Consider the following 26,622-nt stretch of genomic DNA (forward strand, 5'->3'; position numbering starts at 1 on the left):
TTATCTGATATAATAGATGGTAAGGGGATTGACCAGGGGTGGGCATGCGGCCCGCCAAGGGTTTTGATGCGGCCTAGGAACAAGTCATCATTCGCACAACATATTAACAACTGAAAATTAATTCTGTGTTATTTAGAAAAACCTTTTGTTTTTGCTATTTCAAATATTAATTACTTGATGAAATATGCGGCCCGCGACAAGGTGTAAATTTGTGTATGCGACACTTGCACTGGAAAGTTTGCCCACCTCTGGGATAGACTGTATTTTCCATTCTTTGAGGGCCTCATGAATCACAGCAGCTATATTCTCACTCTGTGCCTTTTATACATGGGCTAAGTTTGAAGAACAATTTTTATCAGTGAGTTGATGTCACTCATGTGACTGTCAGATATAATTCAGTTGACCTTGACATCCAACCATCTGTTGTCAATGCAACCTTCTCAGCATTTTGAAGGTCTTCTGTTACCAGTGTCTTCAGTTAAGCATATTTTTGAGGAATGATCACCTCTGCAAACTGCTTTCTACCTGGAATATTATGGGGGGGGTCAAGTGTATGTAAAAGGTCTCTAAACTCGGGCGAATCCACTATTCGGTATGGATGCATGTCCTTTGTTATAAATCTGCACACCTTGTCAGTTATATGTAAAGCACAAGAAGAATGCGAGGGGTATTTCGCACCAATGAGCCCTGGTAAGGTCCTCTGGATTGGCTGCAACATTTTAGCTTTAGAAAGATTGGAAGTATCTTCACATGACAAACTTGCATTAGCGATGATCGATGATCTGTTGTTTATCATCTTGTAATTACCACATTCCCAGGATGGTGCTTACTCATGTGGTAGGCTAGATTAGTGGTTTCGCAAGAAAACTTGACATGAGTCTCACATAGTCGGCACACAGCAATTGCCTCATCAATTTTCCCATCCCTTTTACTCTAAATGCAAAATGAGTTCATATGGCAGACTGCGGTTTTGAACTTTGCACCAGGTCATACTCGGCCATGCTTGAAATGTAGCTCAAGGTCAATGTCGTCATCAATGTCAGCAAGGTGCTTATTTGTTGACAAAGAGAAGTTAAAGCTTCAAAAGGATGAAGATTCACAGACATGTAGCTTCTGATTACCCCTGCTGCAACTGCTCAGGAAACGTGTGTGTGTGGCAAGTGCATCCTTCATGAACAATTCCCCCATGTTGTCACAGTTAAGGTAATTTGTTTGCCGACCAGTCCTAAATACTAACTTCTTAATGTTGTGCGCCAAGAGAGGCAGCTGCCATTACCAATTTTTTATTGAGTATTTGGTATGGCTTGGCCTGGGTTCAAACCTGCGATCTCCTGCATCTGAGGCAGATGCTCTAAACACTAGGCCACTGGATCAGTCTCTGACAGAAAGTAATTCTCGTTTACTGTTGTACTTACTGAAAAAAAATGTGTAATCTATACAATAAAATGAAATGCGTATATAAGGTCGCTATTTTATTACAGTTTACATTCAGCGGCCCCAAGTAGTCTAAAGCGCTTAATGTTTCACGGATCACTGCCATCTCGCCTCTGTCTGCATGGATTCATGTCTTGGGCTTGGCCAGTGTGGGTATGTGAGATAGCTTGCTAGTGGCCTCTCCTGTGTGTGTTTTTTCCACGGATTTCCCAGATTCTTCCTTTGCCATTTATACAGGCTGCCATGTATAGTCTATCCTTTATAGTATTTCTTGTGCTGAAAAATGGTGTTAAACCCCATAACAACAACAAAGTTTACATTCCATTCCAGATTATATACTTTGTTTAGTAATGCTGACAGATCTTGGGTGTGGCATTTATTCTCATCATCAGCAGCAGCAACATCACTGATGCACAATCCGTTCCCACTGGAATAAGCTTTTTCTTCCATTCATCCCCATATTTCACTGAGAGACAAACAGGCCTGCTGTAGCATGTCCTATAGTTTCGCTGTCTTGGGTACATTTTTTATACCAATAAAATGAGAATAAACCTAAGAAGAAATAATACTTTATTGAATTACCAAATGTAATAAATTGGAATGGATCTAAAGTTAATTGGTTGTTTCAGAGTTGACAATAAGTAAATGGTATAAATTTAAATTGCTGGTTTAAGACTTTACAATATTATAAATGGATTGGATCAAATTTAAATTTCTGGTTTAATAGGATAAATTCATTAATATGAAATGAAAGTGAGTAACATTTACCTTGCATTCGAAAGATAAGCTAATGTATACAATTTCTGCCTCTTTGGCGGACTTAACTGCAGAGATGTCACTAATTGACAAAAACTGACTGGAGGAAATGAAACGGTCCTGTTTTGACCTGCAGTTATCAGCAATAGCCCTGATAAATTTCTAACAATATTTGTACATAATTTCACATAGTCAATATATGGGTGTCCATGTTTTGCAACAAAATGAGCATTTATAAACTCAACAATTTTCAAAGGCTGCCTTCAAGCTTTTTTAAGCTATTCCTTTTGTGGCTCACAAACGAGTCATGAGTTGTGATTGTATCCATTTTAGAATTTTTGCAGCCAACTACAAATGTTCCTGTCATACACAGAACAAACTGAGCATCTCATCCTTGTGGTTTAGCCATGGAAATTCATGCTTTCAGGTCTCTTGAATTTTCGTTCTCTTTTGGTTTTCTTGTATACAATTGTTTATTATTTTTTCTTTATGGGTGGCGGAGAGACATTATCAAAAAATCTCCACATTATTTAAACAAGTGGAAACACCTCACAGAAAGATGCCTAGATGTTTGATGCTCTTGTATAATTAATGAAGCACCCAGATGACAATTTACAGTAAGCGCCCAAACGACACCGATAATTTGGTTTGAATTGCATAGGCATGATCTTTGTTTTAGCTTTGCTTAGATTTCTGCTGTTTGATGCATTTATTATTAAAAGATTTATACAGTTGTATATTATGTGATAGATTTTGTTAAAAATATCAACAATTTAAAATAGCAGGCCCAATGGACCAACTAGCGTTAGGAAAGTGCTGCTCCTTCTGAAAATCAGGTGGCCTTGGGCCAGCAGATCAGTGTTACTGTTTGTGTGGGTTTCTTTTCTTCATTTTTTACTCTCTATTATTCTGACATTTCTTAGTTGTAGAATATCGAAAGCAATTGTGTCAACATTAAAGCTAAAGTACTACTCTATCTGAATACTTCTGAAAAGGATGCCATGGAAATAGGTAACCGCTGGTGATATTGATTTAATGTGAAGTATGCCTATTAAAAAGTAAAAATTAAAATAATTTAACTCTGGTTCTTATTGTTTTTGATTGGTCTGATAAGCAAAAATATCAATTTCGATACAAAGAAAGACTTGCTACGAGAACCATATCATCTGACATTTTAAGTACACGTACAAGTATAATGATGTAGCAGCCAAGAATGACAAGGGAAGCTACTACCTTACGACTGATAGTATAGAAATGCTAATCACTCCTTAATAAACAACTTTTTCTAAAGTTCATGTTGTTAAAGAATTTTATGTAAACACACTACCCTATTTCAGGAATATTGAATGAGATGTATTTAGTATATTGATTCAAATGATGTTGAAATAATTTGTGTGCAAAATGACATAGGTACCTTTAGCATACATTTAAAGATGCTGACTTGAAAATTCACTGACCTGCATACACAGATATCATTCACAATGCTATATATAAAAGGTGCCAGCATTTTATTTGTCAGTATGACTTTAGTCGTTAATTTATTTTCTGCATGATAATTCTTGTTTACAGTAGCAGCTAAAGCATAGCAACAGAGATGCTGCCAGGGTACACATTTGCTTGAATCATGCAAAATTTGTACAAATTAGTACACTTGAAAAGCAGTGATGTGTGAGAACTTGCACTAGTTTAGTTTATAAAGTCATGTATATATGAAAATGTACACTACACAGTATAATTTTACCTGTTCACTGCTTGTTGTGACACGATTCAAGTCAGCAGACTATGTCAACGATGGACATTACAGTCATAATACAGCATAATGGAACAGATGAGAAATCCTGCATAGTAGTCGGTAAAGCACTGGTTCAAGAAAGCAAAACTTTGGCAGAGCTTATGTTAGTGAAAAAGTGTATTTTGGAATAGAAGTATGTAAAAGCTGATGACTGAGCTGTGGAAAATTATACAAAACAAACTTAAAGATGTTTACCAACTGGTACAGGCTGGCTAAGCTTACTATGTTTTCAGCACAGAACAATATTCACCACAGATAAGGAACAGATTAAGCTCAGAAACAATCAACAGATTAATCTTTATGCAAATAGAGGTGACATCTTTTAAATATTTTGATCCCAGTAGAGCTCAAACATAGTGGAGCAGGAAGAAAGAGAGATATATTTGAAGTGTTAGGTAAATATTAAGCCATTTCCTCCTACCCCTTATTTGACTACACTCCCCTTTCATTTGGTGACAAGCGGGAGCCTCATCCTTTAGCATCAGTGTAGAAGTGAAGTACTGGTATGTAATTATATTTAAAGTGTACTGCAGCTGTGAAGTATTTCCTTTGGACTAGAAAAGATGACAGGGTTTTGACTAAATAGGGCAGGGTAAACATCTGAAGATCACAGATGCATCTATTGCCATATTTAAATCACATGTTAAAAGTATTTTAATGTCCAAAAGATGTTTGTGGGCCTTCTCAGTTTAATTACATTGAACATTCATCAGGTTAATATGGTCTGTCTGAATTGGTGATTGGCTATCCTTTAGGTAAATTGATTGATTACAACTGGGTTGTCATGTACACAGTGATGGCCTGATCAATTTTCTATTTGTCACATGTTGTGATGATTCATATGCTATGGTTAATCCTAACGTTTTGCTATGACAGCTGTATTCTGCAAATAATGTAAATGTCTGAGTTGTCAAAACACTTAAAAACTGTAGCAGGAGTAATTCTGAAGATTGTTGAAGTGTGGGAAGAGTTGAGGTTTATATTCAAAAAGGCCATGAATAGGAGTGTATTGCAGTAAATGTCTGTAAATAATATATAAAAATTCCTTGCAGTATAAAAATAAATTTTCTGCATACGTTTAGTGATTATTTTAGTTTGGTAAAGAAAAAGAATGAATATGTACATGTATCTGCCTGGTACAGGGTGAGAGTTCTTTTTACTCCGTAACAAGCATAACTTCGTCAAATACAGATTTGCTCATTTTCAGTGATTTAAAAATAAATAAATTGAATTTGATCGAAAAGTGTCTGGGGAAAAAATGGGTTACTGTCAACGTCTCAAGAGAGGGCCATTGTCGTATAAAGTATAGTGCCCAAAATTGCTAATCCACATTTTGTCCAAAGTTATAAAATCTACGTTAGCATTGATTGCTCATTAATATGTGGCTTCACATTTTTACAGATTTTGTCACAGGTTGAACTTGTTCAGCCCAGGACTGGAGGTAGGGGAGATTTTTTGGTTTCAGAGGTTTTAAATCTAAATTATATACTGTTTATTGTGAACCTTTCATATTAATTCTAACATAAATCTTGCCGCCATGTTCACTTTGAAGAATCTCAAACCTGGGTGTCATAAGAAAGTCGTGGAGATGGAATATACAGTTGTAAAACTTGTTTACATTTATTCTCAAAAATTCAAAGCATCAAAAAATTTTGTTTTTCCACACAAACAACACAACAGAAAAAAAGGATTTGGCACATTACATATTACATTGAAATGTTGCACTTCCAAACCGCTGGAGGAATTTATTAGTTTCTTTCTAAGGGACATCTTTTGCTCCTCTTGCAATGAAGACTGTTTCTAAACTCTTCATATTGAAGTCACATGTATCGAAACTCTCCATTATTCTAATCAGTCTTCCTAATTTGGTATGATTCATTCATGATGTAAGTTTGGTTTCTGTGTGCAATTAGAAGGAGTGTTTTTCAGTTTCTTGCTGCCATTTTCATTTTCAGCATTCCGTGTTGGTCTTGGGCTGATGTTTCTTTGAGAAATAGGTTAAACTATTCCTCTGAGTGATTGTGTTATATGTAATACTTAAATTTGAATATTGACTTTGATGCACCAGTCTTGCAATCAGTAATATAGAACAATATATATGGTGTAACAGTAAAAATATGAAATAATTCCCTTGAATACAAAAAGTGAGATCAGTTATACAGTTAATCATTTGAAATAAATAATTGCAAGTATTTCACGGATAGTATTGCAACAATCAAAGTTTTGCATTTTTTTTTAAAGAATATCGTTTGCTGAATATATCACTAGAAACAAATTTTACATGAAAATTTCACAACGGCATTGTGGTTCACAGTCCATATTACATGTAGTGGAAACCAAAATTGCATATATATTATTTTGCTTTATTTGGAGAACCACGCTTAGTTTACATGTTATTTGTGGATTATAATACAGTCTAATGTATAGCATGAATAGAGAGTATCAACACCATGTACTGAACCACCAATCTCCTCACATACATTGAATTTACAATACACCTAATTCTGTTGAAAATACGCACACATTTAAAATATTTAATAATTGTCACAGATCATTATGTCTGAATTCAGTGCAAAGATATACATTCATATGGTGTCTATATAGCTATATACATTTCTTCCTACTAAGATTTACTCATTCGAGTATATTTTTTGTTGTTTTTTTGTTTGTTTGGGGGTGGGGAGAATTTTCAGCTGCTTTCTGCTACTGTCACATTTGCTGTTGGCAAAGTCGGTTGTATTCCTCAACTGATGAAATTGAATGCCAATCTTGATGTTAACATTAAGGGCTTGACTCTTTAACAGTAAAAGCTTTAAATTTCCATGTCCTGTTGTGCATTCTAAGTGTCCACTAATTAACACTTTGATACCTACTTGTTTAAATGACTGTTACAATAATAATTGTCAATCAACAGTGGGGTCATTTTTCAGTGGAATGGATGATATTATTCACTGGTCAAATGATTGCTTCTAACAACGCCAGCGGACACAGAGCTACATGCATGTTTTGGTGGCTTTCATTTTCTAGCACCATAATATGAATAAGTTTTGGCTTTTGGCTTTGATGATTAGCAATGTGCTTAAAATTAATTATGATAAATTCAGGCGAGAATCTTCCATCAACCACCACATTGTTTGGTGCTTGGTTGTGTAAGCAGTTTAATGAAAAAATATGTCTGTTATTGTTAGAAAAAAGATTGTATTCAGAATGCGTTGAAGACAAACACAAAAGAAGACTTGATGGATTTATTGTTCATAGATCAGTAATAATAAGACCAGTATTTATGAGCAGACAAAAATAAACTTAAATCCAAGTTCTCAAAAGGCCCAGCCATTGTTTCAGATACTTGTATTTATGTGTATTTTAACATAAAACTTAAAAGAAATTGATGCAATTTTATAATTTCATGGGCTGCACCACATTCATTTTATATTTGAATTCATATGTGATCTCCCCAAAATTATAAAACTTTTTACACATCATTTGTTGTACTTTTAAGAAGACAATTGTTTTTATGTATTTGAAAAGTGTGTATATGAAATTTCAAGAGCCATGCCATGATTGTCTTGTATTTGATCAAATTCTTTTGTGATCTCTTTCTCAAAATGAAAATTTTTACATTATTTTTGAACTACTGAGAGGAAAAAGTACTTCTCGTCCAAGAGAAAAATACATGTATGAAATTTCAAGAGGCTCTTCATGATCGTCTTGTATTCGAATTCACAAGACAGGATTGTGCTAAAGTGAGGTCACAATGTACTTGGTTCTGTGACAAAAAAGAACATTTTCATTCAAAAATTTTCTGTTGAAACATTGGTTCTAAACATATTGAAGCTGGACAATTGTTAACAAGTGTAGTTGCTAACTTGAAAGCAAAAATGTTACACCTTGAATGTTGCTTAATGATAGAATTACTAAAATATTGATTGATTGACCTTTTTCATGAAAATCATTTCCCAAATGACAAACATTGACTAATAAGAACACAGCCTCTATTACAATGCAGTTTCTTGCATTTACAAATTGTAATTCTCGCAAATGTCATTTTATAGGCCTCTAGATAAAGCTTCAGAATATTTTCTAAGTATAACTTGTGTTGTTTATTATATCAATTTGCCATGCACATTATTCTTACTGAATAAGCTTAAGATGTACATGACAACAAGCACTTTTATGAAATATCATTTATTGAGAAAGAAACTCGAGTTACAGCTTGTTGCAGAACAGTAGCACATTTCCACCTGTGTATATAGTTACATGTAATTGATCAACAAATAGGTATGTTGTAGTTGGTCTGTTTTCTGATGTACATTGTCGTTGACTTGGGTAGGGTGATATCCAAGAAATGTGAAACCATACTGTACTACTTTTTCTACATATGTTCATGTATATACGTACAATAGCTAGGCCACTGATAAATACCACAAGAAATGTTACAACTGTAAGGTTGATACTGGTAATGTTATGAAATTGATACCACCATTAGGGATGCCAGCAGATACTCGGGTATCTGTTTATAATAACCAGCTGAATAAAATGTGCCATTGGGTACCCGCTTGTTGATAATAGTTTAGTAAAATGGGCAGTCGGGTACTGGTTAAAAATATTTTAAAGTGTTTCCTGGTTTTGATCACAGACATCATTGAGACTTGGATTAATGATTATAGTTTGAGGGTCCTATCATAAGACAATTGATAATTTCAACCTAACAAGTAGGTGATTCAGTTTTTATCCTTTTAGACCTCTATCTTTGCTAGCGAAATAAATCCTTGTAGCCTGCCAGTTTTGTTTTAAAACTAAATCTTATTAACCAATAACATGATGAAATGTATTCCAAGATTTTTTTAGATTCATTTTGAGAAATTCTTTAATAATGAAATTAGACAATTAGACAGGCAAGATGAAGGATAAGACCCGAGTAACGCATATGTTATCCCCTATTGGTACCAGGTTTCAAGCCTGTTGTAGCATGTATGTTGAAATGAACAATTGTTGCACATTTATCCATAGTTAGACCTCTGTCTAATTTCCTTATTTTCTATTTATAGTAATTGTATATGAAATAGTTCCAAGGCAGCAGATGGATTACTTGAATGCTAATCTACATGTCACAGATTCATCATATTTTGATACACATGAATGTAGTGGACCAGTCAAAATTGTTTGACTGAAAAATGTTATTAGAGAGTGGTCTTGTTAAACCTCAAAACATGTTGCATCAGGAAAAGGACAAATCATTAGCACTTTACCAATTTTGAAAGAACAGTTTGACAGTGATATAATACAGCGTTCGTTATTGGTGGACTTTATGAACCTTCAGCAAAAGCTAGACATCTAAACTTTGTTATGCATAAATTATTTATCAGTTTGGTTTTTGTCTATACTCTTTGTTTATACTAATCCACATGGATTTAGCCAATTTGTGACAAGAATTTGAACTGGAGATCCAGGTAAGTTGGAAAAATAAATGTACGTTTTTCATAGTTTTCTGTAAATTTTGGCGTGTAACGTATACATTGTTCATTTTATGATCAGATTATGCTCTTTTGCCACATATATTACACTTGTACATCTCTTGGGGGTAGGCATGTATGAACCTACAACAAAGCAGTTCAGGTTCACATCTAATACAATTTACCTTCATTGGGTACCTGGTAACAAATCGTTCGGATCAACGGGTACTGAGTAGACGTTTCTGAAGCTTTATTGATGTCTAAAAAACCCAGTGTTTTCAAGTTCAGATTGTTGATTATATCAGGTGACATCAGGAATGCGTGAGACAGGTCAATGCATATAGTTTGTGTGACTTTTGGCTACTTTACGTGCATACAAGACATCATTGACTTGCCCCGACGTTTTCAGTCAGTCTTGATATGCAGGGCAGGAATGGATAGCACAGCAGTTAAAACTACTTTTTAACACATTCACCCCAAAGCCAAACAGCTAGGCATTCTGCTACAGCATACTTGCAGAGAGATCACCTAGGGCTGTGTTAACCTTACTAGTCATGTATCCCTGAGGCTGCTTGCAATAGTTTTATATAAAAAGTTATGTTCCTTTAATTAAGCAGAAATTTGTCACAGCAATTCTTAATAAAATTGCGTACATAATGTTATAAATTTTATGCTACATGCAGATATAAAACTTGTGCCTAAAGGTAAAAATATTTATTGGCTTCTCTAGCCATGGATCATCCATAATATCCATTATGAATTCATACTGAATAATTAACAGTCAACACATGAAATTAATTATATTTCATGTGCACCGACATTCCACTTGTCATCTCTCTTGCAGACTTCTGTGAATACTCTGAGTGGCTGATTCTTGTCATTTTGCATCATTTTCAAATCTTAAAAATTTTCACTATTTCTGCTGCTGTCAAAGTCAATTGTTTTTTCTTTGTTCAGCAATGTTCACTCTCTATACAGTAAAATTTTATTGGTTAAAATGCCTGCATAATTGGGAAATGGCTTGAAATCAACTGTGGTTTGTGCGGAAATAACTTGCAGGATACAATCCAAGACTAACACTCTCACCCAGACATGGCACCCAGGATACAATCTAGGTAAACTAAGTCACCTTATCATGGCACTTGGGACATGAGCGAGGTAAAGTACAAGTTATCGTGGTGACGGGGGTTAACGAGTTAAAATCAAGAATGGGTAAAACAAATGAATGGATTTTCACCCGGGGTTTTAGTAAAGGAGATCTTAGGGTTCAGGTTAGGCATTACCATTTCCCATTGATCTGGTACCAGATTAGCCTGTCACTGGGATTGATGGGTACCTGGTAGATGTTCACTAAACATTTGACAGTCCTATATGTCAGGATAGGATTTGCTGCATTGGGATTGTTCAGTCTGTTTACTGTATCATCTTGTTACTAAATGTAATAAAATCAATGAGGGATAAACTACGGCTGTAATAGAATCTTTGAGGGAGTTCCACATGATTGACTGGGCATCCACAATTTTATAGTGAAAACTTGATCGCTTGACTCGTTATTGACTAGAGCTGACTTGCTAGGTACTCAGCATAAGAGGTTAATGTTAGGACTGGTTGGCCTAGTGGCTGGATAATGTGACTTGGTGGAACATCGTGCTAAATGTCTGCAGCATGATGTTCCAGTGCTAGACATCCCTGTAAACTGCCACACTGCAGACATTGTAGCGATAAGACTAAATTTGTTAAAAGCTATGTTAAAAATCCAAATCAAGCACACACACACACACACACACACTCAATAAGGGCATACAAAAATAAGTGCATATGACTTGAACTGATTTTAGGATTATCCATGTTAGACAGTATCCTTAAAAGAAAGAGGCCTCCTGAAACTGTCAGAGCTTAAATTGGTTTTGATTTAACATAATTAGGTAGAATATTTCAAAACTCATAAAATAATTTTATAAAGCATAGATACTTAGTAACCGAATTGAAGGTCGTTATGAAAGTCATAGACTGATCTTGAATGTTGCAACTTTTATTGGGGGAGCCATCTCCCATTATTTATTTTTTAATGGACAATTCATAGCTTGTTGTGATTATCCCTATTATTTGTGAAGAAAAAATATATATGTTTAAATAAAAAGCAAAAAGTTTCCACTTTAGAATACCATTTTTCTATACTTTTTCAATCTGATTATTGATAAGTCTGAGCCAGCCTTGCCAACAAAAAGTTACAATGGTTAATCTATTTTTTGGTCAGATTATAATAGTTAAACAGCATGTGTCATATATTGTAATTATTATAAAGAATGTACTTCAGGTACTGGGAAAACGGGGTCAATTATATGTACAAATCAGTTGTTTTTGTGAAAAAGAATTATTAAAAAATTTCTTCTATTTAACCTGGAGCAAAATGTACTAGCAAAAGCCTACATGAAACATATATATTTCTTTTGCCATACACCATCAAAATGGGGGGAACAAAAGCAAGACCTGATATTGTATGATACCGCATCACAGATATATGGGTATTTCTTGGAATTGGCATTGTCATGAACATTAGGCAGAAACCCATATATTCTCTTGGCTGGACTGAATGACATCTATATATTTTGGGATCCCAGGAATACCACAGATTATGACCAGAGATTTTTTAAAAAGGGCAGATATTTCCATGTCATTGATGACAAGCATTTAGACACCTGGAGGCCAAACAGGACATAACAAGATTTGCTATACAAAACCTCATGGAGAAATGCTAGGAAGATTATGACCCTCCCAAAAATAAGTAAGTTTGACGAAGGCATGATTGCTTATAAAGGAAGACTATCACTTAAACAATACATGCCATGGCAAAACTCACCTAATTTGGAAGTAAAAAAATCTTGGAAAGAGTCTATCTCCAAACTGGCCATGTCCATGAATTTCAAGTGTGTGTGTGTTGAAAAGCCTGACGGACAACAAGGGAAAGAGAAAAAACAAGGATTACAGACCAGCATGTTGAAAGACAAGAACCACTGTATCTATATATGGACAGTTATCTCAAAAGCCCAATTTGTTTGAAGATTAATGTTAGAATGTACTCTTCTGTTGTCCAAGCAAGTAAGAAAGGAATGCCAGACCCTTTAAAAAATATTCCAGTGGATTAAAAAGACAGTGGGACATGAAAATATGCAAAAACAGGACTTGGTCGTGTGTTGCCAGGAAAGACAAGAAGTTTGTCCATATATTCTTTATTAACATGGATTCCACACAGCTATCCAGTGAAACTCTACAACATAAAAACAGGTGACAAAAGAAGTAACATATCCAAAAGTTGAAAACTATTATTTTAAAATCAAAAGAGGGTTGATACTGCAGACCAAAATCAAATGTAGTACAAGTTCTTGCTATAAATTGTGGAAGTACCCTAACAGAGCTATATCGATGTAGGCAGTGCCAAGTACATTTATCTGAGGTACCACTCTCTACTTTATAATTGGGGTGTGGATTTCATTCATATTTTACATGCAAATATAAAATAATATGTATGACTGATTTTTTGTATGATTTGATTTAGGAGTACTGGTATGTCAAGGTGGAAATATATAATTAACAGATATACTATACAATTTAAGCTGGTTGTTTTTATTTCATTGAAATCCTGCAATAACTAGTGAGATGATGAAAATAAATAAAACCATGTTTTTGCTGTCAGTTTCTGTAGTTAGCCATGGTAGTGCTTTAGTATTCACCATAGCAACAAGTCTCATTAATGTCAACCAAGGTGATGCTTTAGTATTCACCATAGCAACTAGCTTCGGTAGTCTCAACCAAGATGATGCTTTAGTATTCACCATAGCACCTAGCTTCATTAGTCTTAGCAGCAGTGAGTAGCTAAAGGGTTAAAACTACGAAGATTATAGTTTTTGAAGAATTTATTATGACAGCTGTAAAGTTATGATATTGCAAAACTTCATTCTTATTTCTTAGCATTGATGTATTTCTGTAGAAACAATAATTTCAGAATGAAATGGGATGTTTTTTTGCTTGTGGAGAAAAGAAAATTGCATGCATAATATGGGCTGTGCGACACAATATGATTAAGTTATATTATGTTTTCACAAAATTGGTATACATAACAAACCGTATGAAATTTGTATTAATTAATCTTTCAATGTAGCACATATAATGTACATCTGTCTCTGAAACACAAATCTGTGACATGTTTGTGAAAGCTCCATTATGCTTCAGGTTTTCAGTTTTGTATTTAAAAAAAGAGGCATCTTTCCTTATAATAAAATGTGTTTATTGCATGCAAGCACAAGAGATTATGCACAGTAACTTTCACTTGATGTTACCCATAGTTTTTATTGCTAACATGGAAACTGGCATTGATAATTAGAGAGATTTTTAAAATCTGCATTTATCTTCATTTTGGAATTCCTCAACTAACAAAATTTAGAAATATTTGAGTTTGCTCTTTATTTCAAAATGCGTAAAAATGTAATTTGATATTTAGTAAATAATTTTGCATTTCACAAGAATTTTATAATTAATTGGGTTATTAATCTGCTATTAGTGTGCTTTTTGTGTCATTATCTTTTGTCGATTCTGGTCAAAATTAACATGTATGAACATAATGCTTCAGAAATTTAATAGACTGGAAGTTAAATGAATAAGCATCATTGCAGTAAAAAACCCCGAACACATGACAGTATTATTTACCTTAGAATAAATAAGGATTTTACAGCCTCTGAAGCCTAAATGTCTACTGCCTCCAGTTCATAGCATCCATATTCATGCTGAGAATTTGGTTTGAAAGGGTAAAAATGTCATATAGATCACTAGTGATCACCCCCCACCCATTGCAGTCAACACCAGTAGTCAACAAATAGATTCATGGCTTATGTATGTAAATAAATCCATGTACATGAATGCATTGTACACCTATGATCAGCGTTATTTCAAACAGTGCTGACAATCTGATTCTATTGGCAATGAACCTTTCTGGTGGCCACATTAGTTGCAAAGTTGGCACAAATTTCATTCAGGACATAACCGTATTCTCAGGCAGTTATTTTGAGTCACTGTTTATGCACCCTGCCATCATTGTGTTGGGGGCATATAATTCTTGCCCTTGCCAATTTATTTACAAGTTCATGTTTTATGTTAAAGGTCAGTTTTAATGCTTGTGTTCTTTTTCCACCAGGTACAGGAGAGAGTGGGAAGTCAACCTTCATAAAGCAGATGAGAATTATCCATGGCTCAGGCTACTCAGATGAAGACAAGCGCAGCTTTATCAAGCTGGTGTACCAAAATATCTTTATGGCCATGAACGCCATGATACGTGCCATGGACACATTGAAGATTTCCTACAAGAATCCGGCAAATGAGGTAAAAGATTGATCGTACTACACTTGTGTTGGTGTACAGTGCTGCTGAATATAGTTTAACCCTTTACCTGATAGAGCATAGTTACAAAGTGATGCGCTATAAATAGAATACCTGTTGCCTAGTTGACTCCTACTCATAGGCCTGCCTGTGAACTGTTACGCAATATAGTGTATGTTTAACATCAATTTTAACCATTTTACATTTATGGTTCACATCTATTATATGTGGAAAAATTTAAGAGTAAAGTCTGATTGTTATAACTGTGTAATTATTTGCCACGGAAGAATTTTTTATGTGCTTTAAAATCTTGAGAGAACTCGTTCACTGTCATGTCTGTTTTTTCATCTGCGTCTACATCACAAAGTCATCTGAATTTGATAATTTATAAAAACTAATTGCTGCCTACATCAGTATCAGAGCCTTTACCTAAGTTATTGAATCTTTCATAGTTGTGATTCTAATCGTGAAAACATCGTAAGTACTGAATGAAATCCGCGACCATCATTTTGGATAGTGGAGATTATGACCCAGTTACATTAAATAGCAGATATCGATCAGCGCATAAACCGTGATCTGATGTAATTGTCATTCGCAGAAATGAATGTAGTATCTAATATGGGGGGGGGGTCCCTGAAGGTGGCGCTGTGCAAACCAGCTCAAAATGGCTGATGTTACAGTATGCATCAAAAGGTTCTTCCATGCGAATGGAGTAGAGGCGTCCAAAGACGCTTGCATTAGGTAAAGGGTTAACAAAATACTTTTTTGCTGTTCATAGACTTGTTGCATAGATCTTATGTTAGCACAAATATGAAGTTAGATTATCATATTTTCACACAAAAACCCATCCCATGCATATAAACATGCTCATGCATTTACCCCAATAATTGTGTAAAAAAAATATTTAGTATACCCCAATCACTGTTATAATCCCTAACATAATCTCACATGAACCAACCTTATGTGCCAAGATCCCCATCAGTGTACACTGATACATGCAAATGGGTTGTAACTGCTTGAAGTAAACTTGCATCAGCAACCAAATGCTTTGGATTAATCAAGGCCAAAGTGGACAACTTATGAAGCAGCAGCAGTCTGTTGATGGTGTTGAGGGAAAGATGATGATGCAGGAAACTTGGAGATGACTGAAGCACATATTACAACAGTAATAGACATTTTCATTGATCAGTCAGATGAGAGCTTCAGTTACAGCAGCTACAATGAACTTTCTGAATAAACATTTGTAAGGTTTATGTCAATATTTCTGTTAAAACTGATGGATTGGACACTAGTATAACAGCAGTGAAGAATATTAGATATGTGTATGTAGTAAGTCAGATCTTGTGCAGGTATGCAAAGTTAAATGCCCGAGTACCAAATTTATTATGCTGTGAAAAGTTTAGCTTGAAATATCAGCGTTGATTTTTAAATAGGTCTTGAGAAGAGAGATTAGAATCCTCCCTTGTAGGATTATATAGTAACATGCATGATTTGAAGGTAAATGGTAGGCAGTGATGTGAACCCTGTGCTTCTGTTGTCATTCTGATTAACTTAAACTTTTAAACATTATAACAAAATTAGTAAAAATTACATCTGTATATTTAGAAATCAGCTGATGACTACCAGCTGTGTGAAAAGAACTAATGTAGCCTATATGGATGGGTGAGGTGCATGTAAAATCCACTGGATATATGCATAAAAATACAGGTCCACTCCCATAGCAGTCTATCTGGTCAGCCCAGTCTGTGTTGTCCCAGTTATGGCTTGACTTGAGAGAAGCAAAAGATAATTGCATGACACCAGAATGTTACATTAAGCATAATTGCCTGACTATACCCTTTGACATCAGATTGTTACATTTTACAGGTGTAAAATTAAAGACAACAACACAGAGAATGAAGGAAAAATGATAATACCCATCATGTGCACCATAGCTTTAATTGATTGGCCCATTTCCAGATCAAAGTCCTTCTTCATTTCACCGCTATGAAGTCGAGTTAAGCTATTATACTGTTTCCAGTGTCGGGATGTTCACAGATAAAAGAATATACATGCGTATACCCTCACTGAATATTGGCCATTCTTTCATCCCAGATTCTATGGAACAGTTTTGAATGGGTTTCATAGAGCCTAAACCCAGGGTAGGGGCTAACTTGGTAGATAGAGTAGAGATAATGAAATTTTTCCAATCTCCCAGGTTTTTCAGTGGGGTACTTAATCCCCTCCACTTCACTCCATGCTTGAAGGATTAAGAAGTAAAAGTCACAACCTTACCTTGGCAGGCACGCCAATGGCAACTCCACCATGGATGTGTTGGTCAACTTTACTGATTAATATTTGAACAACTAATCAATCAAGACCAGTTATGGAAGACGGAGAAGTCAAGAATGATTTACAACTGGATACCATTTGAAGAATCAGTCATCTTTATTTATTTCAGTCATATATTTGGACAATAACAAAATAATTTTAGTCGTGTATATTCAGTACATGAATATTAAGAAGAGGTTGATCAACTATAAGCGAGTTCACGAAAAATTACTTTGCATGCGCAGAAATTTCACAGCTGTATCTGGGTTAAAGGTCAAAAGGACCCATAATGTATTCTCTTGCTATCGAGTAGATTGCACCATATGTCACAATGTATGAATGGTAGGCAGCAGAAAATTTCACTGATACTCTACTTTCATATGGCAGCATGCAAAACCTCTATATTTCATATTGTACCATCTACATTCATCTCTCTCTCTCTCTCTCTCTCTCTCTCTGTGACAACAGCAAAGGAAACAAAAATGGTTAGATAAAGAAGTATAAATTCAGTTCACTCACCGAGCAAAACATGTACAGTAAGCACTTCTGACAGCACCAGATTTCTTCTCTGCACAAATCCAAACCTTGTGTGGCTCTGAATTTAGATGTTGAGATGGCTTGCAGAAAGCAGCAAGAAAACAGTATGTTGAGATATTCTGTATTGGGTGATAAAATATTTCCTGGAGCCAATATGATGTGTAATAGCTGTATGCCTTTCCTTCCTTGTACTCGCCCATATGTTGGTTTGAAAGTTCATCTGGCTGTCCCGTTAGCTTGAGAAATTTTGCAATGTCCCAATACATGATGGGTGGCCACATTGTCATTCCATCTTTCTCACCTGTCCACTCATTTGGTTTCAGTAGCATAGGGTCAGGTAAATACCCATCTTCTGTCATCAAAAGTGATTTGTACTCGTCCTTTTTCTCTGTCAACTTCTTCCTGAGTTGGTACTAAGGGTAGCTTTTGTTCACTCGCTACAAATACTCGAGCAACTAATTCCTTTTTTGTCCCCACTGTCGAAAGCCCCCTTTTCTTCAAAAACACATTCAAGCTGTCGACTTTCCATGTTTCTGTAGTGTCAGAAGACAAATTCTCACCGTTAAAAGACATCGTTCACTCCTGTTAAATGGCTTTATGAATGAGGGTGTACCGGTTGGGTCCCTGTGACCTTTGACTCGTGACATCACAACAAATATGGCGGCACACAGTATATTATCGTGAACTCGCTTATTTTGTAATAATTTAATGCTTCTGCTTCATTCATATAAACCTGAACAAACTTTGTATGCTAACTTGATGTGCAGACAGACCTTGCTGACCTTTCTTAAACAGCATAAATTTATCCTATGATTCCAGATGAAAACTAATCCTCTGAGATATGGACAATTCAGTTTCAAATTGATGATGCTTATTTTAAAAAACACAACCAGAAATACCAAAAATGTTGAATTTCAACTGTAATGTGAACCACATGATTAGTCCTTATGCATTAATGGCACAGTCACATGGCTAATACACACAACTTTGAACTAGTTCATTTCTGACTGCATATCTATTGACAAGGGACTGATCAATTCATATATGAGGTTGGAATGTTCTTTCTGACCAGGTTTAGTTTTTCCTTTCATCATGAGATACGAAAATAAGGAATGGAATAATGTATTTTGTTTTTTAGATTACAGATCTGAATAAGGCAGTTGTTTTCAGGCATCCCCCTCCTCCCGTTAGAAAATTGAATGGTCTCACCTAAAAAAGACTTAACTTCAGTGGATCTTTCAGAAATAAAGGCAGTGACACTGTTATAAAATATTGACAAGGATTAGCATCAAAAGATGACATCAATACCAGCATGGGAAAGCTGTGTGTTTTCATCACACGAAGCCCCCTGACTTGGCATATTGTACTTAATAGCTCCCATTATGAACCCACCATTAACAACAGTACTTTGATAATTGTTCATAATTGATCTCTCCACTTGTTGCTGAAATGAATAATGCTTTATGCTTTTATTTGGCAGCTTCATATGGAGAAGAAATGGTAGGAAATGTCTTTTCCTCTCTATGTGTTTGGCTGATCTTTCACTTTCCACAGATCAGGTGGATTGCTTTTCCTATCAGAAGAGGTTATCACTCCAATCCAGAAACGGCCCTTTCATTCATGAAATTTAGCTCATATGGTTCATGCTGTTGCTACCTTTTGGGCCTGTCAAACTCATTAGTATCTGTAAGGTGTGATCAAATCCACTTTCTGCAATTTCACACTAAATTCTCCTCCTTCTGCCTTTGCTCTTAATCTCACGAAATTTAAAGTATATTTTCCTTGTGTCCGATTGTCATAGCTGATTCTTGTTTGATACTGTCTGGCAGTAGTCTTCTGTTCTATAGGCCTGTTGTGGTATCATAGGCCTCCCACAGGACTGACAACAAATTCTGCTATGCAGTAGCAACAGGTTTTGTATTACTGATACTTAAATGTAGTTTGGGAGATGGGGAATAAAACACATTTTAATGATGTAATACATATCTGTCGCTATTAACAAATTTCTTCCTCTCGCACTAATGTCCCACTATAATCTTTTCCATACTAAAAAGAATGATGGACAGTGTGCATGGGCAAGGTGTCTATGGGTTGGACCACTGGCAGTCTCGTGTTTTAGAATCTTTTGGTTTGCCTAAATGGTAGGACAGATTCTCATTATGCAGTCTGGGTATTTTCTGCCCCAAAAGTTGCCAGCTACTCACTAGCTACAGGTGAGTATTGTATGAATCAGATTTTTTTCTCACACCCGCCCCTTAAAAGCTGCATTTTGTGTCACTATAAAAAAAGTTTCAGTGGTGTTGAGCAGCAGGGCTCAGATTTTTTTTCCCAACTAGTTTTCCAAATACGATGGTTATAGTCCAGAAGAACTTCTGGGATGGTTTGTACATCATCCATCATTCACTAGAGCAAGTATCTTACTCCTGCCCTTTCTTTACTACTCAGAGGATTGCCTTGAAACTTTTCATCCCATGGTATACTTGATCCTAAATGACACTTTGCTGCTCGGACATCCAGCATAGCTGTAACAATGGCCATCGTAGAAATCTTGTTATAGCTACCTCATCAGAATCGATGGTACTATCAGGATGGGCTTTACACTAAAATAATATATGATGTCTAGTGAGTCCTAAATGAAACAAGTGCCTGTCTGTCAGCCTGTAAATCTTGTTATTGCTATTCCTCATTGTCAATATCAACACGAGGTATTCACTAAAAGACTTTTAATGTCTAGTTGGTCCTAAAATAATGGTGCTAATATGATGTAGAATGTTTGCCATGGTAGCTGTCTTGAAAATTTTGTGATCAGTATTCCTCCTGAATGGATTGTCATATCAAAACAGGATTTGCATTAAGAATTACAATGGCTAGTTGGTCCTATATGAAAAAGATGTTAATCAGATCCTTAAAAATTTCCACCACATCGGCCATTTAGAAAGTTTTGTTAAGGCTACTCCTGCTGAATAGATGGTCCTATCAACATAGGGTTTTCACTAAAATGATTTTCTATGATGTCTTGTTGATCCTTAGTAGAATGGTGCCAGTATGAAGCCCAATATGGTCAACACAGCACCAATCTTGATAATCAAATTGCTGGTTCTCCTGAATGGATTGTTGCATCACCGCAAGTTTTCACTAAAAGACTTCTTATGACATTTACTTTTATGACATTTACATAGTCCTAAATAAAAGTGGTGCCAATCCGATTGCCACTATGGCAGCAATCTTATAAATCTTGTTATCATTACTCTGCTTGAATAAAAAGTCATGTTGAGCTGCTCTCACAAGAAAACTTAATGAAAACCAGGTCTTAATTGAATATGGGGCTGATTTAACACCTAATATGGCCACTCTAGCAGCCACCTTGAAATTATTGCCGTTACTGCTCTAGAATGGAATGTAACCTTGAGAAAATATTTTCTTCAGTCCAGATGGATAGTTGAATCAATATGGGGTTTTCACCTGTAGACTTGTAATGTTACCTAGTTGAACTTAAATGAACATGGTGCCAGTCATACATCTAGTAAGGCTGCTATAATGACAGTCTTCTATCTTGGAATTTTAATAATCAATGAGATTTTTGCCAAGTCCTAAATAAAAATGGTGCCAGTGACACATCCAATATAGCTGCCACACTAACTTAAAAATCTTGATGTGACTACCATCCCTGAATAGATGTTCATTAGGACATGGGTTTTCACAACAGATGTGTAATGAGCTCTACTTTGCCATAAATGAAAATGGTGCCAAGCTGACATGCAGTGTGTGTGCTCACAGAAAAATGTCGATATGATTTCACACTTTACAGTTAATTGGAAGAAATGATCAGTTGTTTCTGCCCAATAAAGCATCAATTCCTTTGAGGAATTTGTGTATTTGTTTTCTCTTTAACAAGGGTTTTGGAAATTTCTTACAAATTGTCAGGGAATGGCTAATTTTGAAATTGTGTACAATAATGATGCACAAATGATTAAATACACAAGGAATATTCAGATTTGGTGACATCGTCAAACTTTACCCATTAAATATATTTTTTCCCTCTTCTGCAACTGGCTCTTTTGGGAACTTGTGTCCACTAGAATGGAAAGGGCAACATCATCCAGAGACCTTTCAAGCGAAACAGGACTGTCCTAACCAGCATCCCTTTATGGAGATGGAGAGATCAGATTATTGTTATGTCATGGAACTTACCTGTTCTGTTAGGATAATGTGACTGCTGGTCTCTTCTCAGCAGCCATGAAAGAAAGAGACCAGTGGTGACGACTGAGCAGGTCCCTGTCGATCATGTACACCATACGCTGAAACCAAGGCAGGAATAACCATGATGCTATGGGGTGGGCTTTTGGGTATAAGAAAACTTGCAAACAGGTAAAGGAGGTTCTCCATATGCTGTAGGGAAAGGGGGATGCCAATTCACTTTCCTTCCCCAGACAAGTGAGCAAAATAAAACTTTCTATCCACATAAGGATTGGACAGTAACAAACTAACTGGATATTATCTTTCTGATCCCTGTCCCTAGACTGACTGATCAAGCCCAGATGTCTGGTTGTTTGACTGGCATGTGACTGTGTTTGGAGCTTGGGTCCTGGTGATGGGCATGTGGTGATATCTGACTTGAGAGATCATTGCTCATCCCAGCTAGGAAGGTATAACTCCAGGTTTGTCAACCTATGGCACGCATGCCACAAGGTGGCACGTGGTCGTCATCCTATGGCACGCATGCCACAAGGTGGCACGGCAAGAGGTTGTGTGTGGCATGCAAAGGGCAGCCAATATTCTCGATTTTAAGAGTGTTACTCTCTTACTGAAGGCACATGCATGTTCATTTTATAATTAAACCAAGGACAGGTAATATTTAATACTGATTACAAAGAAGTTAACAACGAATAGAAGCACCTCCTGTTGAGCAAAGCACAAAAATCTTTTTAAGATGAAACACAAAAATCACTCATAATTTAAGGACTGGTGAAAAAAATGCAAATTCAGCACTAAAATGTTGGAAGATATGAATGACATACATTAACAGACAAAACTGAAAGCGCAGTATTGGTGAGCGCTCATGGCACACATGTTACTCACACAATGTCCAAGGAAAGAGGAGAATGTATTTCAGATGTTGCCTGTAATTAAGGAATCTGACTTATGTTCATCTGAATTCTGGACCCAATTACTAAATGGAGGAGAAACATTTAGTTTTTTGGAAAAGGTAAACAATGCAGTTGGAGTGGGTAAGTTTTTCTTCATCAATGGGACCTACCAAAAACAAATTTTGTTAAAGTTTGGCAGTAATTTCCTGTGGGTTGATGGTTGTTCCTAGGTTTTTCTAGGTTTTCCTCTGCGAGATATACTGGCTTCCATGTATAGTCTGTTGTGTACTGAAAAATGGCATTAAAACCAAAAATCAACTAAAATGATTGATTGAATTAGTTATTTTTGTCTATTAATCAGAGGAAGAGTGATTTTCTTTTTTCTCAAGCTATTTTTCAAATGAATCACAGGCTGCTTCTTCCACATTTAAATTACCTGTCCCTGTGATAGCTACATTTTAACACGTGTAGCTAGTCCTTAACTTTGGAACATAAGTGTTTATGTTGTAGGGGTGGATGGATTTGCATTCATAAGCTGCACTTTGTAACTATGCTCTATGAGGTAAAGGGTTTGAATCTACAAGACCAAATGATCTATTCACAAGCATGTCTTTGTAAAGCAAGGTTATCTTCACAAGCATGTCTTTGTAAAGCAAGGTTCTCCTCACAAGCATGTCTTTGTAAAGCAAGGTTCTCTTCACAAGCATGTCTTTTTAAAGCAAGGTTTTTGCATCCTTGAAAGAATCTGGAATTTCTTGAATTTTCAATAAAGTTTGATCTTGAACATTGTTCTGAATTTTTCTCAACTCCTTAAATTTGTTAGAGGAATAAAAAACGTAATTCCAAAAATAAAGAATAAATAAAATTGATAAAATGACACAACATGGCTAGTAATCAGATTGAGTAGCATCCTCTTGCTGTAGTGGTTCACTGATTAGTTGCAGGTTTTTCTTCTACTATTTTTGTACTTGTTTATGCACTGTTAAACAAACCAAAAATTATGTTTCCCAAGAAAAAATACTACTTGAAAACTCCTTTTAAGAAAAGAACTTCTTGGGCTAGATGAACCATTGAAATCTCGAATGGCAGAAATGTTTTTAGCTGCATATATTACGTTTTCAGATTTTTGAAAAGGAAGCAATAGGCTTAGTTCACAAGAATGAAAGAGAGTAGGTTATGAGCAGTTGCTGATAAATGCACTGCAGGATCTGTGGTAGTTCATTACTTTAAATTAACAATAATTCGGAAAAGATGCAAAATTAAACTGTAAAAATAACAGAAAGAAGAAAGAAAAAATTTAAGTCATGGCTAATGATCATGATAACGTGTCAAAGAATGTGAGATTTCATTATTAGCCAAGTTAACTGAAAATACACTTTACTGAAACTAGGTTTGTCACACGGAGATATGTCAGCTGACTGATCTGTATGCAGAACAGATGCATAGGGCTACATAACTGATTATTTTCTAGAAAACTTTGGGGTAAAATGAACTTGTAAGGCAAGATTGGACTAGGAATCTTGGCTTTAGCACCCCCTCGCCTATTCCTGCAGCCCTCTGTAAAATCTTATGGTGGACACCTTCAGAATTACTAGTTGTTGTTTGTTGTTGATTCGGGTTTTATGCCATTTTTTGTGAAGGATAGGCTGTATATGGCAGCCAGTATGATTGGTGGGAGAAGAACACAATATGAACCACAGGCCCATGGGAAGCTACTGGTAGCTTTCTCACATACCCACATTGGCTGAGCCTGAGACTTGAACCCACGTTGACAGGTGAGATGGCATTGATTGGTAAAGGTGAGCACTTCAGACCATTTAGACCCGGGTCCCTCAGAATTGTTTAGAGCTGGGTTTGTTGGCAGGGTCAGCTAACCAGTGTGTCCCTACACAAGGCACTTTGTGTATTTCTTGGTGTAAGAAACATTAGCAAAACTATTTTCATGTTGATAGTTACCCACTGTAGTGTAACTCATACAAAAGAATTGTGTTAAAAAAAGCATAGTCTTCATCTTTTAAAATGTCAGACAAATCTCCCAGGATAAATGAACTCAACACAAAACATAACATGACCTTGCATGTGCCATTCCACTGAATTTTTTGCAGTTCATCTGTTTGGTAGGGAAAATGACATCAGCACACATGCTTACTTTCCAGACCTCAACAACTGATAACTGTTGTGTACTTAACACTGCACATTGAACAGGATACATGAGGGTCTTGTACAGATGCACCCACATTTACTGTCATGCTCCAAGTGCATCTCTTTGCAGCATGCAATATTAAACATGTTTTTTAATTATTCTAGTGTATCTGGTAAATGTCTATGGAAATTCACAAATATAAAGAAAAACTTCTGAAGATTTAGCAGTTCCTACAATTGATTTATACAATGATACAAGAAAAATATAGGTTAATTTGTATATTTGCAGGTTTACTGAGGTATATGATACTATTGCATATACAAACTGTATTGAAGGGCAATTATCATTATAGATATTGCGATGCAAAATAGATGCCAATATCCAGCTGTACTACTAGGGAAGAAGAAATTGTTAGATGGTGGGTGCTCAGACCTTTGAGAACAAGAACAAAAATTAAATTACAGCTTGTTATATTTAAGAAATTTAATAAATTTTTCAGTGTAAAAGTCAACATGATTCATAATAAATTCTCTCAACAAAAGTAGCACATACTATAGGTCTATCCTTTTGCTTTCTATTTAAAGTTTGTTGTGTCCACACTAATGGGAAGCAAGACAATGTTTTTTTTCTATAGCATCATCATTTTTCTTGAGGCTTGGTTAAGTTTTTCCATTTGCATATATTCCCACCAGACTTTTGGGGTTATCGTACTACTAGGCATGAATTGTCATGAATCTAAACCTGTGCCGGAAAAGTTCAAGGAAACTTCTTGTTTCCACCCAAATAATCAATCCATTCATGCTGTTGTCCATTGGATATAATGGTCATTGTTGATATCCTCATTCTGGCTCGTTGTTTACAGATTAAGTTCTGTTGCCCCAGTTAAAAATTCACAGCAGTATAATTATGAAATAGTGAACATTTACTAGAGTGCGTTGAACTAGACTGTTGGCAGAGTTAAAGTAGATAATGGCAAAATGTGTTTTTGAAGTTGTACATATAGCCACTTAATTTTAATTTAGATGTATGGACTATGTAGTCTAAAATAAAGAATTCTAGGAACTCACCCATTAAAGTGTTTAGCACAAGACACAGAGTACAAAGGAGCTGCAATAGCAACACTATGGTACCGTCTTCAACCAGTTACCAAATAGTCTCAATTTTAGTGCATAACCTAGTCATACTTAAGCTTTGAACTATATTGAAACCCCCCCAGAAGAAACAAATTACATTATATTCCCTTTCCATATTGAAAGCCTTACAGAATCTTAAATTTGACAACCTGTTAACCCATTATCTCGTGTAAGCACTGTTTGGATGCCACTACCCCATTATCATGGAATCATTAGTGGACACCAACCAGATTTGCATTCAAATATGTTTGGGTGCTTCAGTACCATCTGCATGGACGTGTGTTTGGATGCCTAGTGTAAACATCAGTCATTTTATGCTGGTTTTTGTAATGCAAACTTTTTTGGAAAACCCTACATTGGACTATACAGGCATCGAGTTAAATGACTATTTAGGACACATGACATGGTTGGTATTTAAGATCTAGTTATGATCTGCTATTTGAAGTATTGGGTCGGATTCAACACTCAGAAATGGAGGCCATGGATTTAGCTCTACTTTCTTGAGTTTGGATGATTAGAATTGACTATGAAAGCTTAGTAATTTTAGATACAGGTACTGATTTTTGATAATTTAACAAATTTAAATGATTAGTGATGAAGACTTTGA

At 35.7% G+C, this 26,622-nt stretch overlaps 1 protein-coding gene across 2 annotated transcripts in view; it reads left to right on the forward strand.

Moving 5' to 3' along the window:
• The window catches only part of LOC149794121 (guanine nucleotide-binding protein G(q) subunit alpha), a 107,970-nt gene that overhangs the window by 36,500 nt on the left and 44,848 nt on the right, over window positions 1–26,622 (forward strand). For both annotated transcript variants that reach the window (XM_089968106.1, XM_089968105.1), the window contains exon 2: window positions 14,624–14,808. In XM_089968106.1, coding sequence (XP_089824232.1) covers window positions 14,624–14,808 — 185 coding nt within the window. The remainder of the gene's footprint in view (window positions 1–14,623; window positions 14,809–26,622) is intronic.

Source organism: Sinohyriopsis cumingii, chromosome 8, assembly GCF_028554795.1.
Source record: "Sinohyriopsis cumingii isolate HCF-2022 chromosome 8, ASM2855479v2, whole genome shotgun sequence".
NCBI lineage: Eukaryota > Metazoa > Mollusca > Bivalvia > Unionida > Unionidae > Sinohyriopsis > Sinohyriopsis cumingii.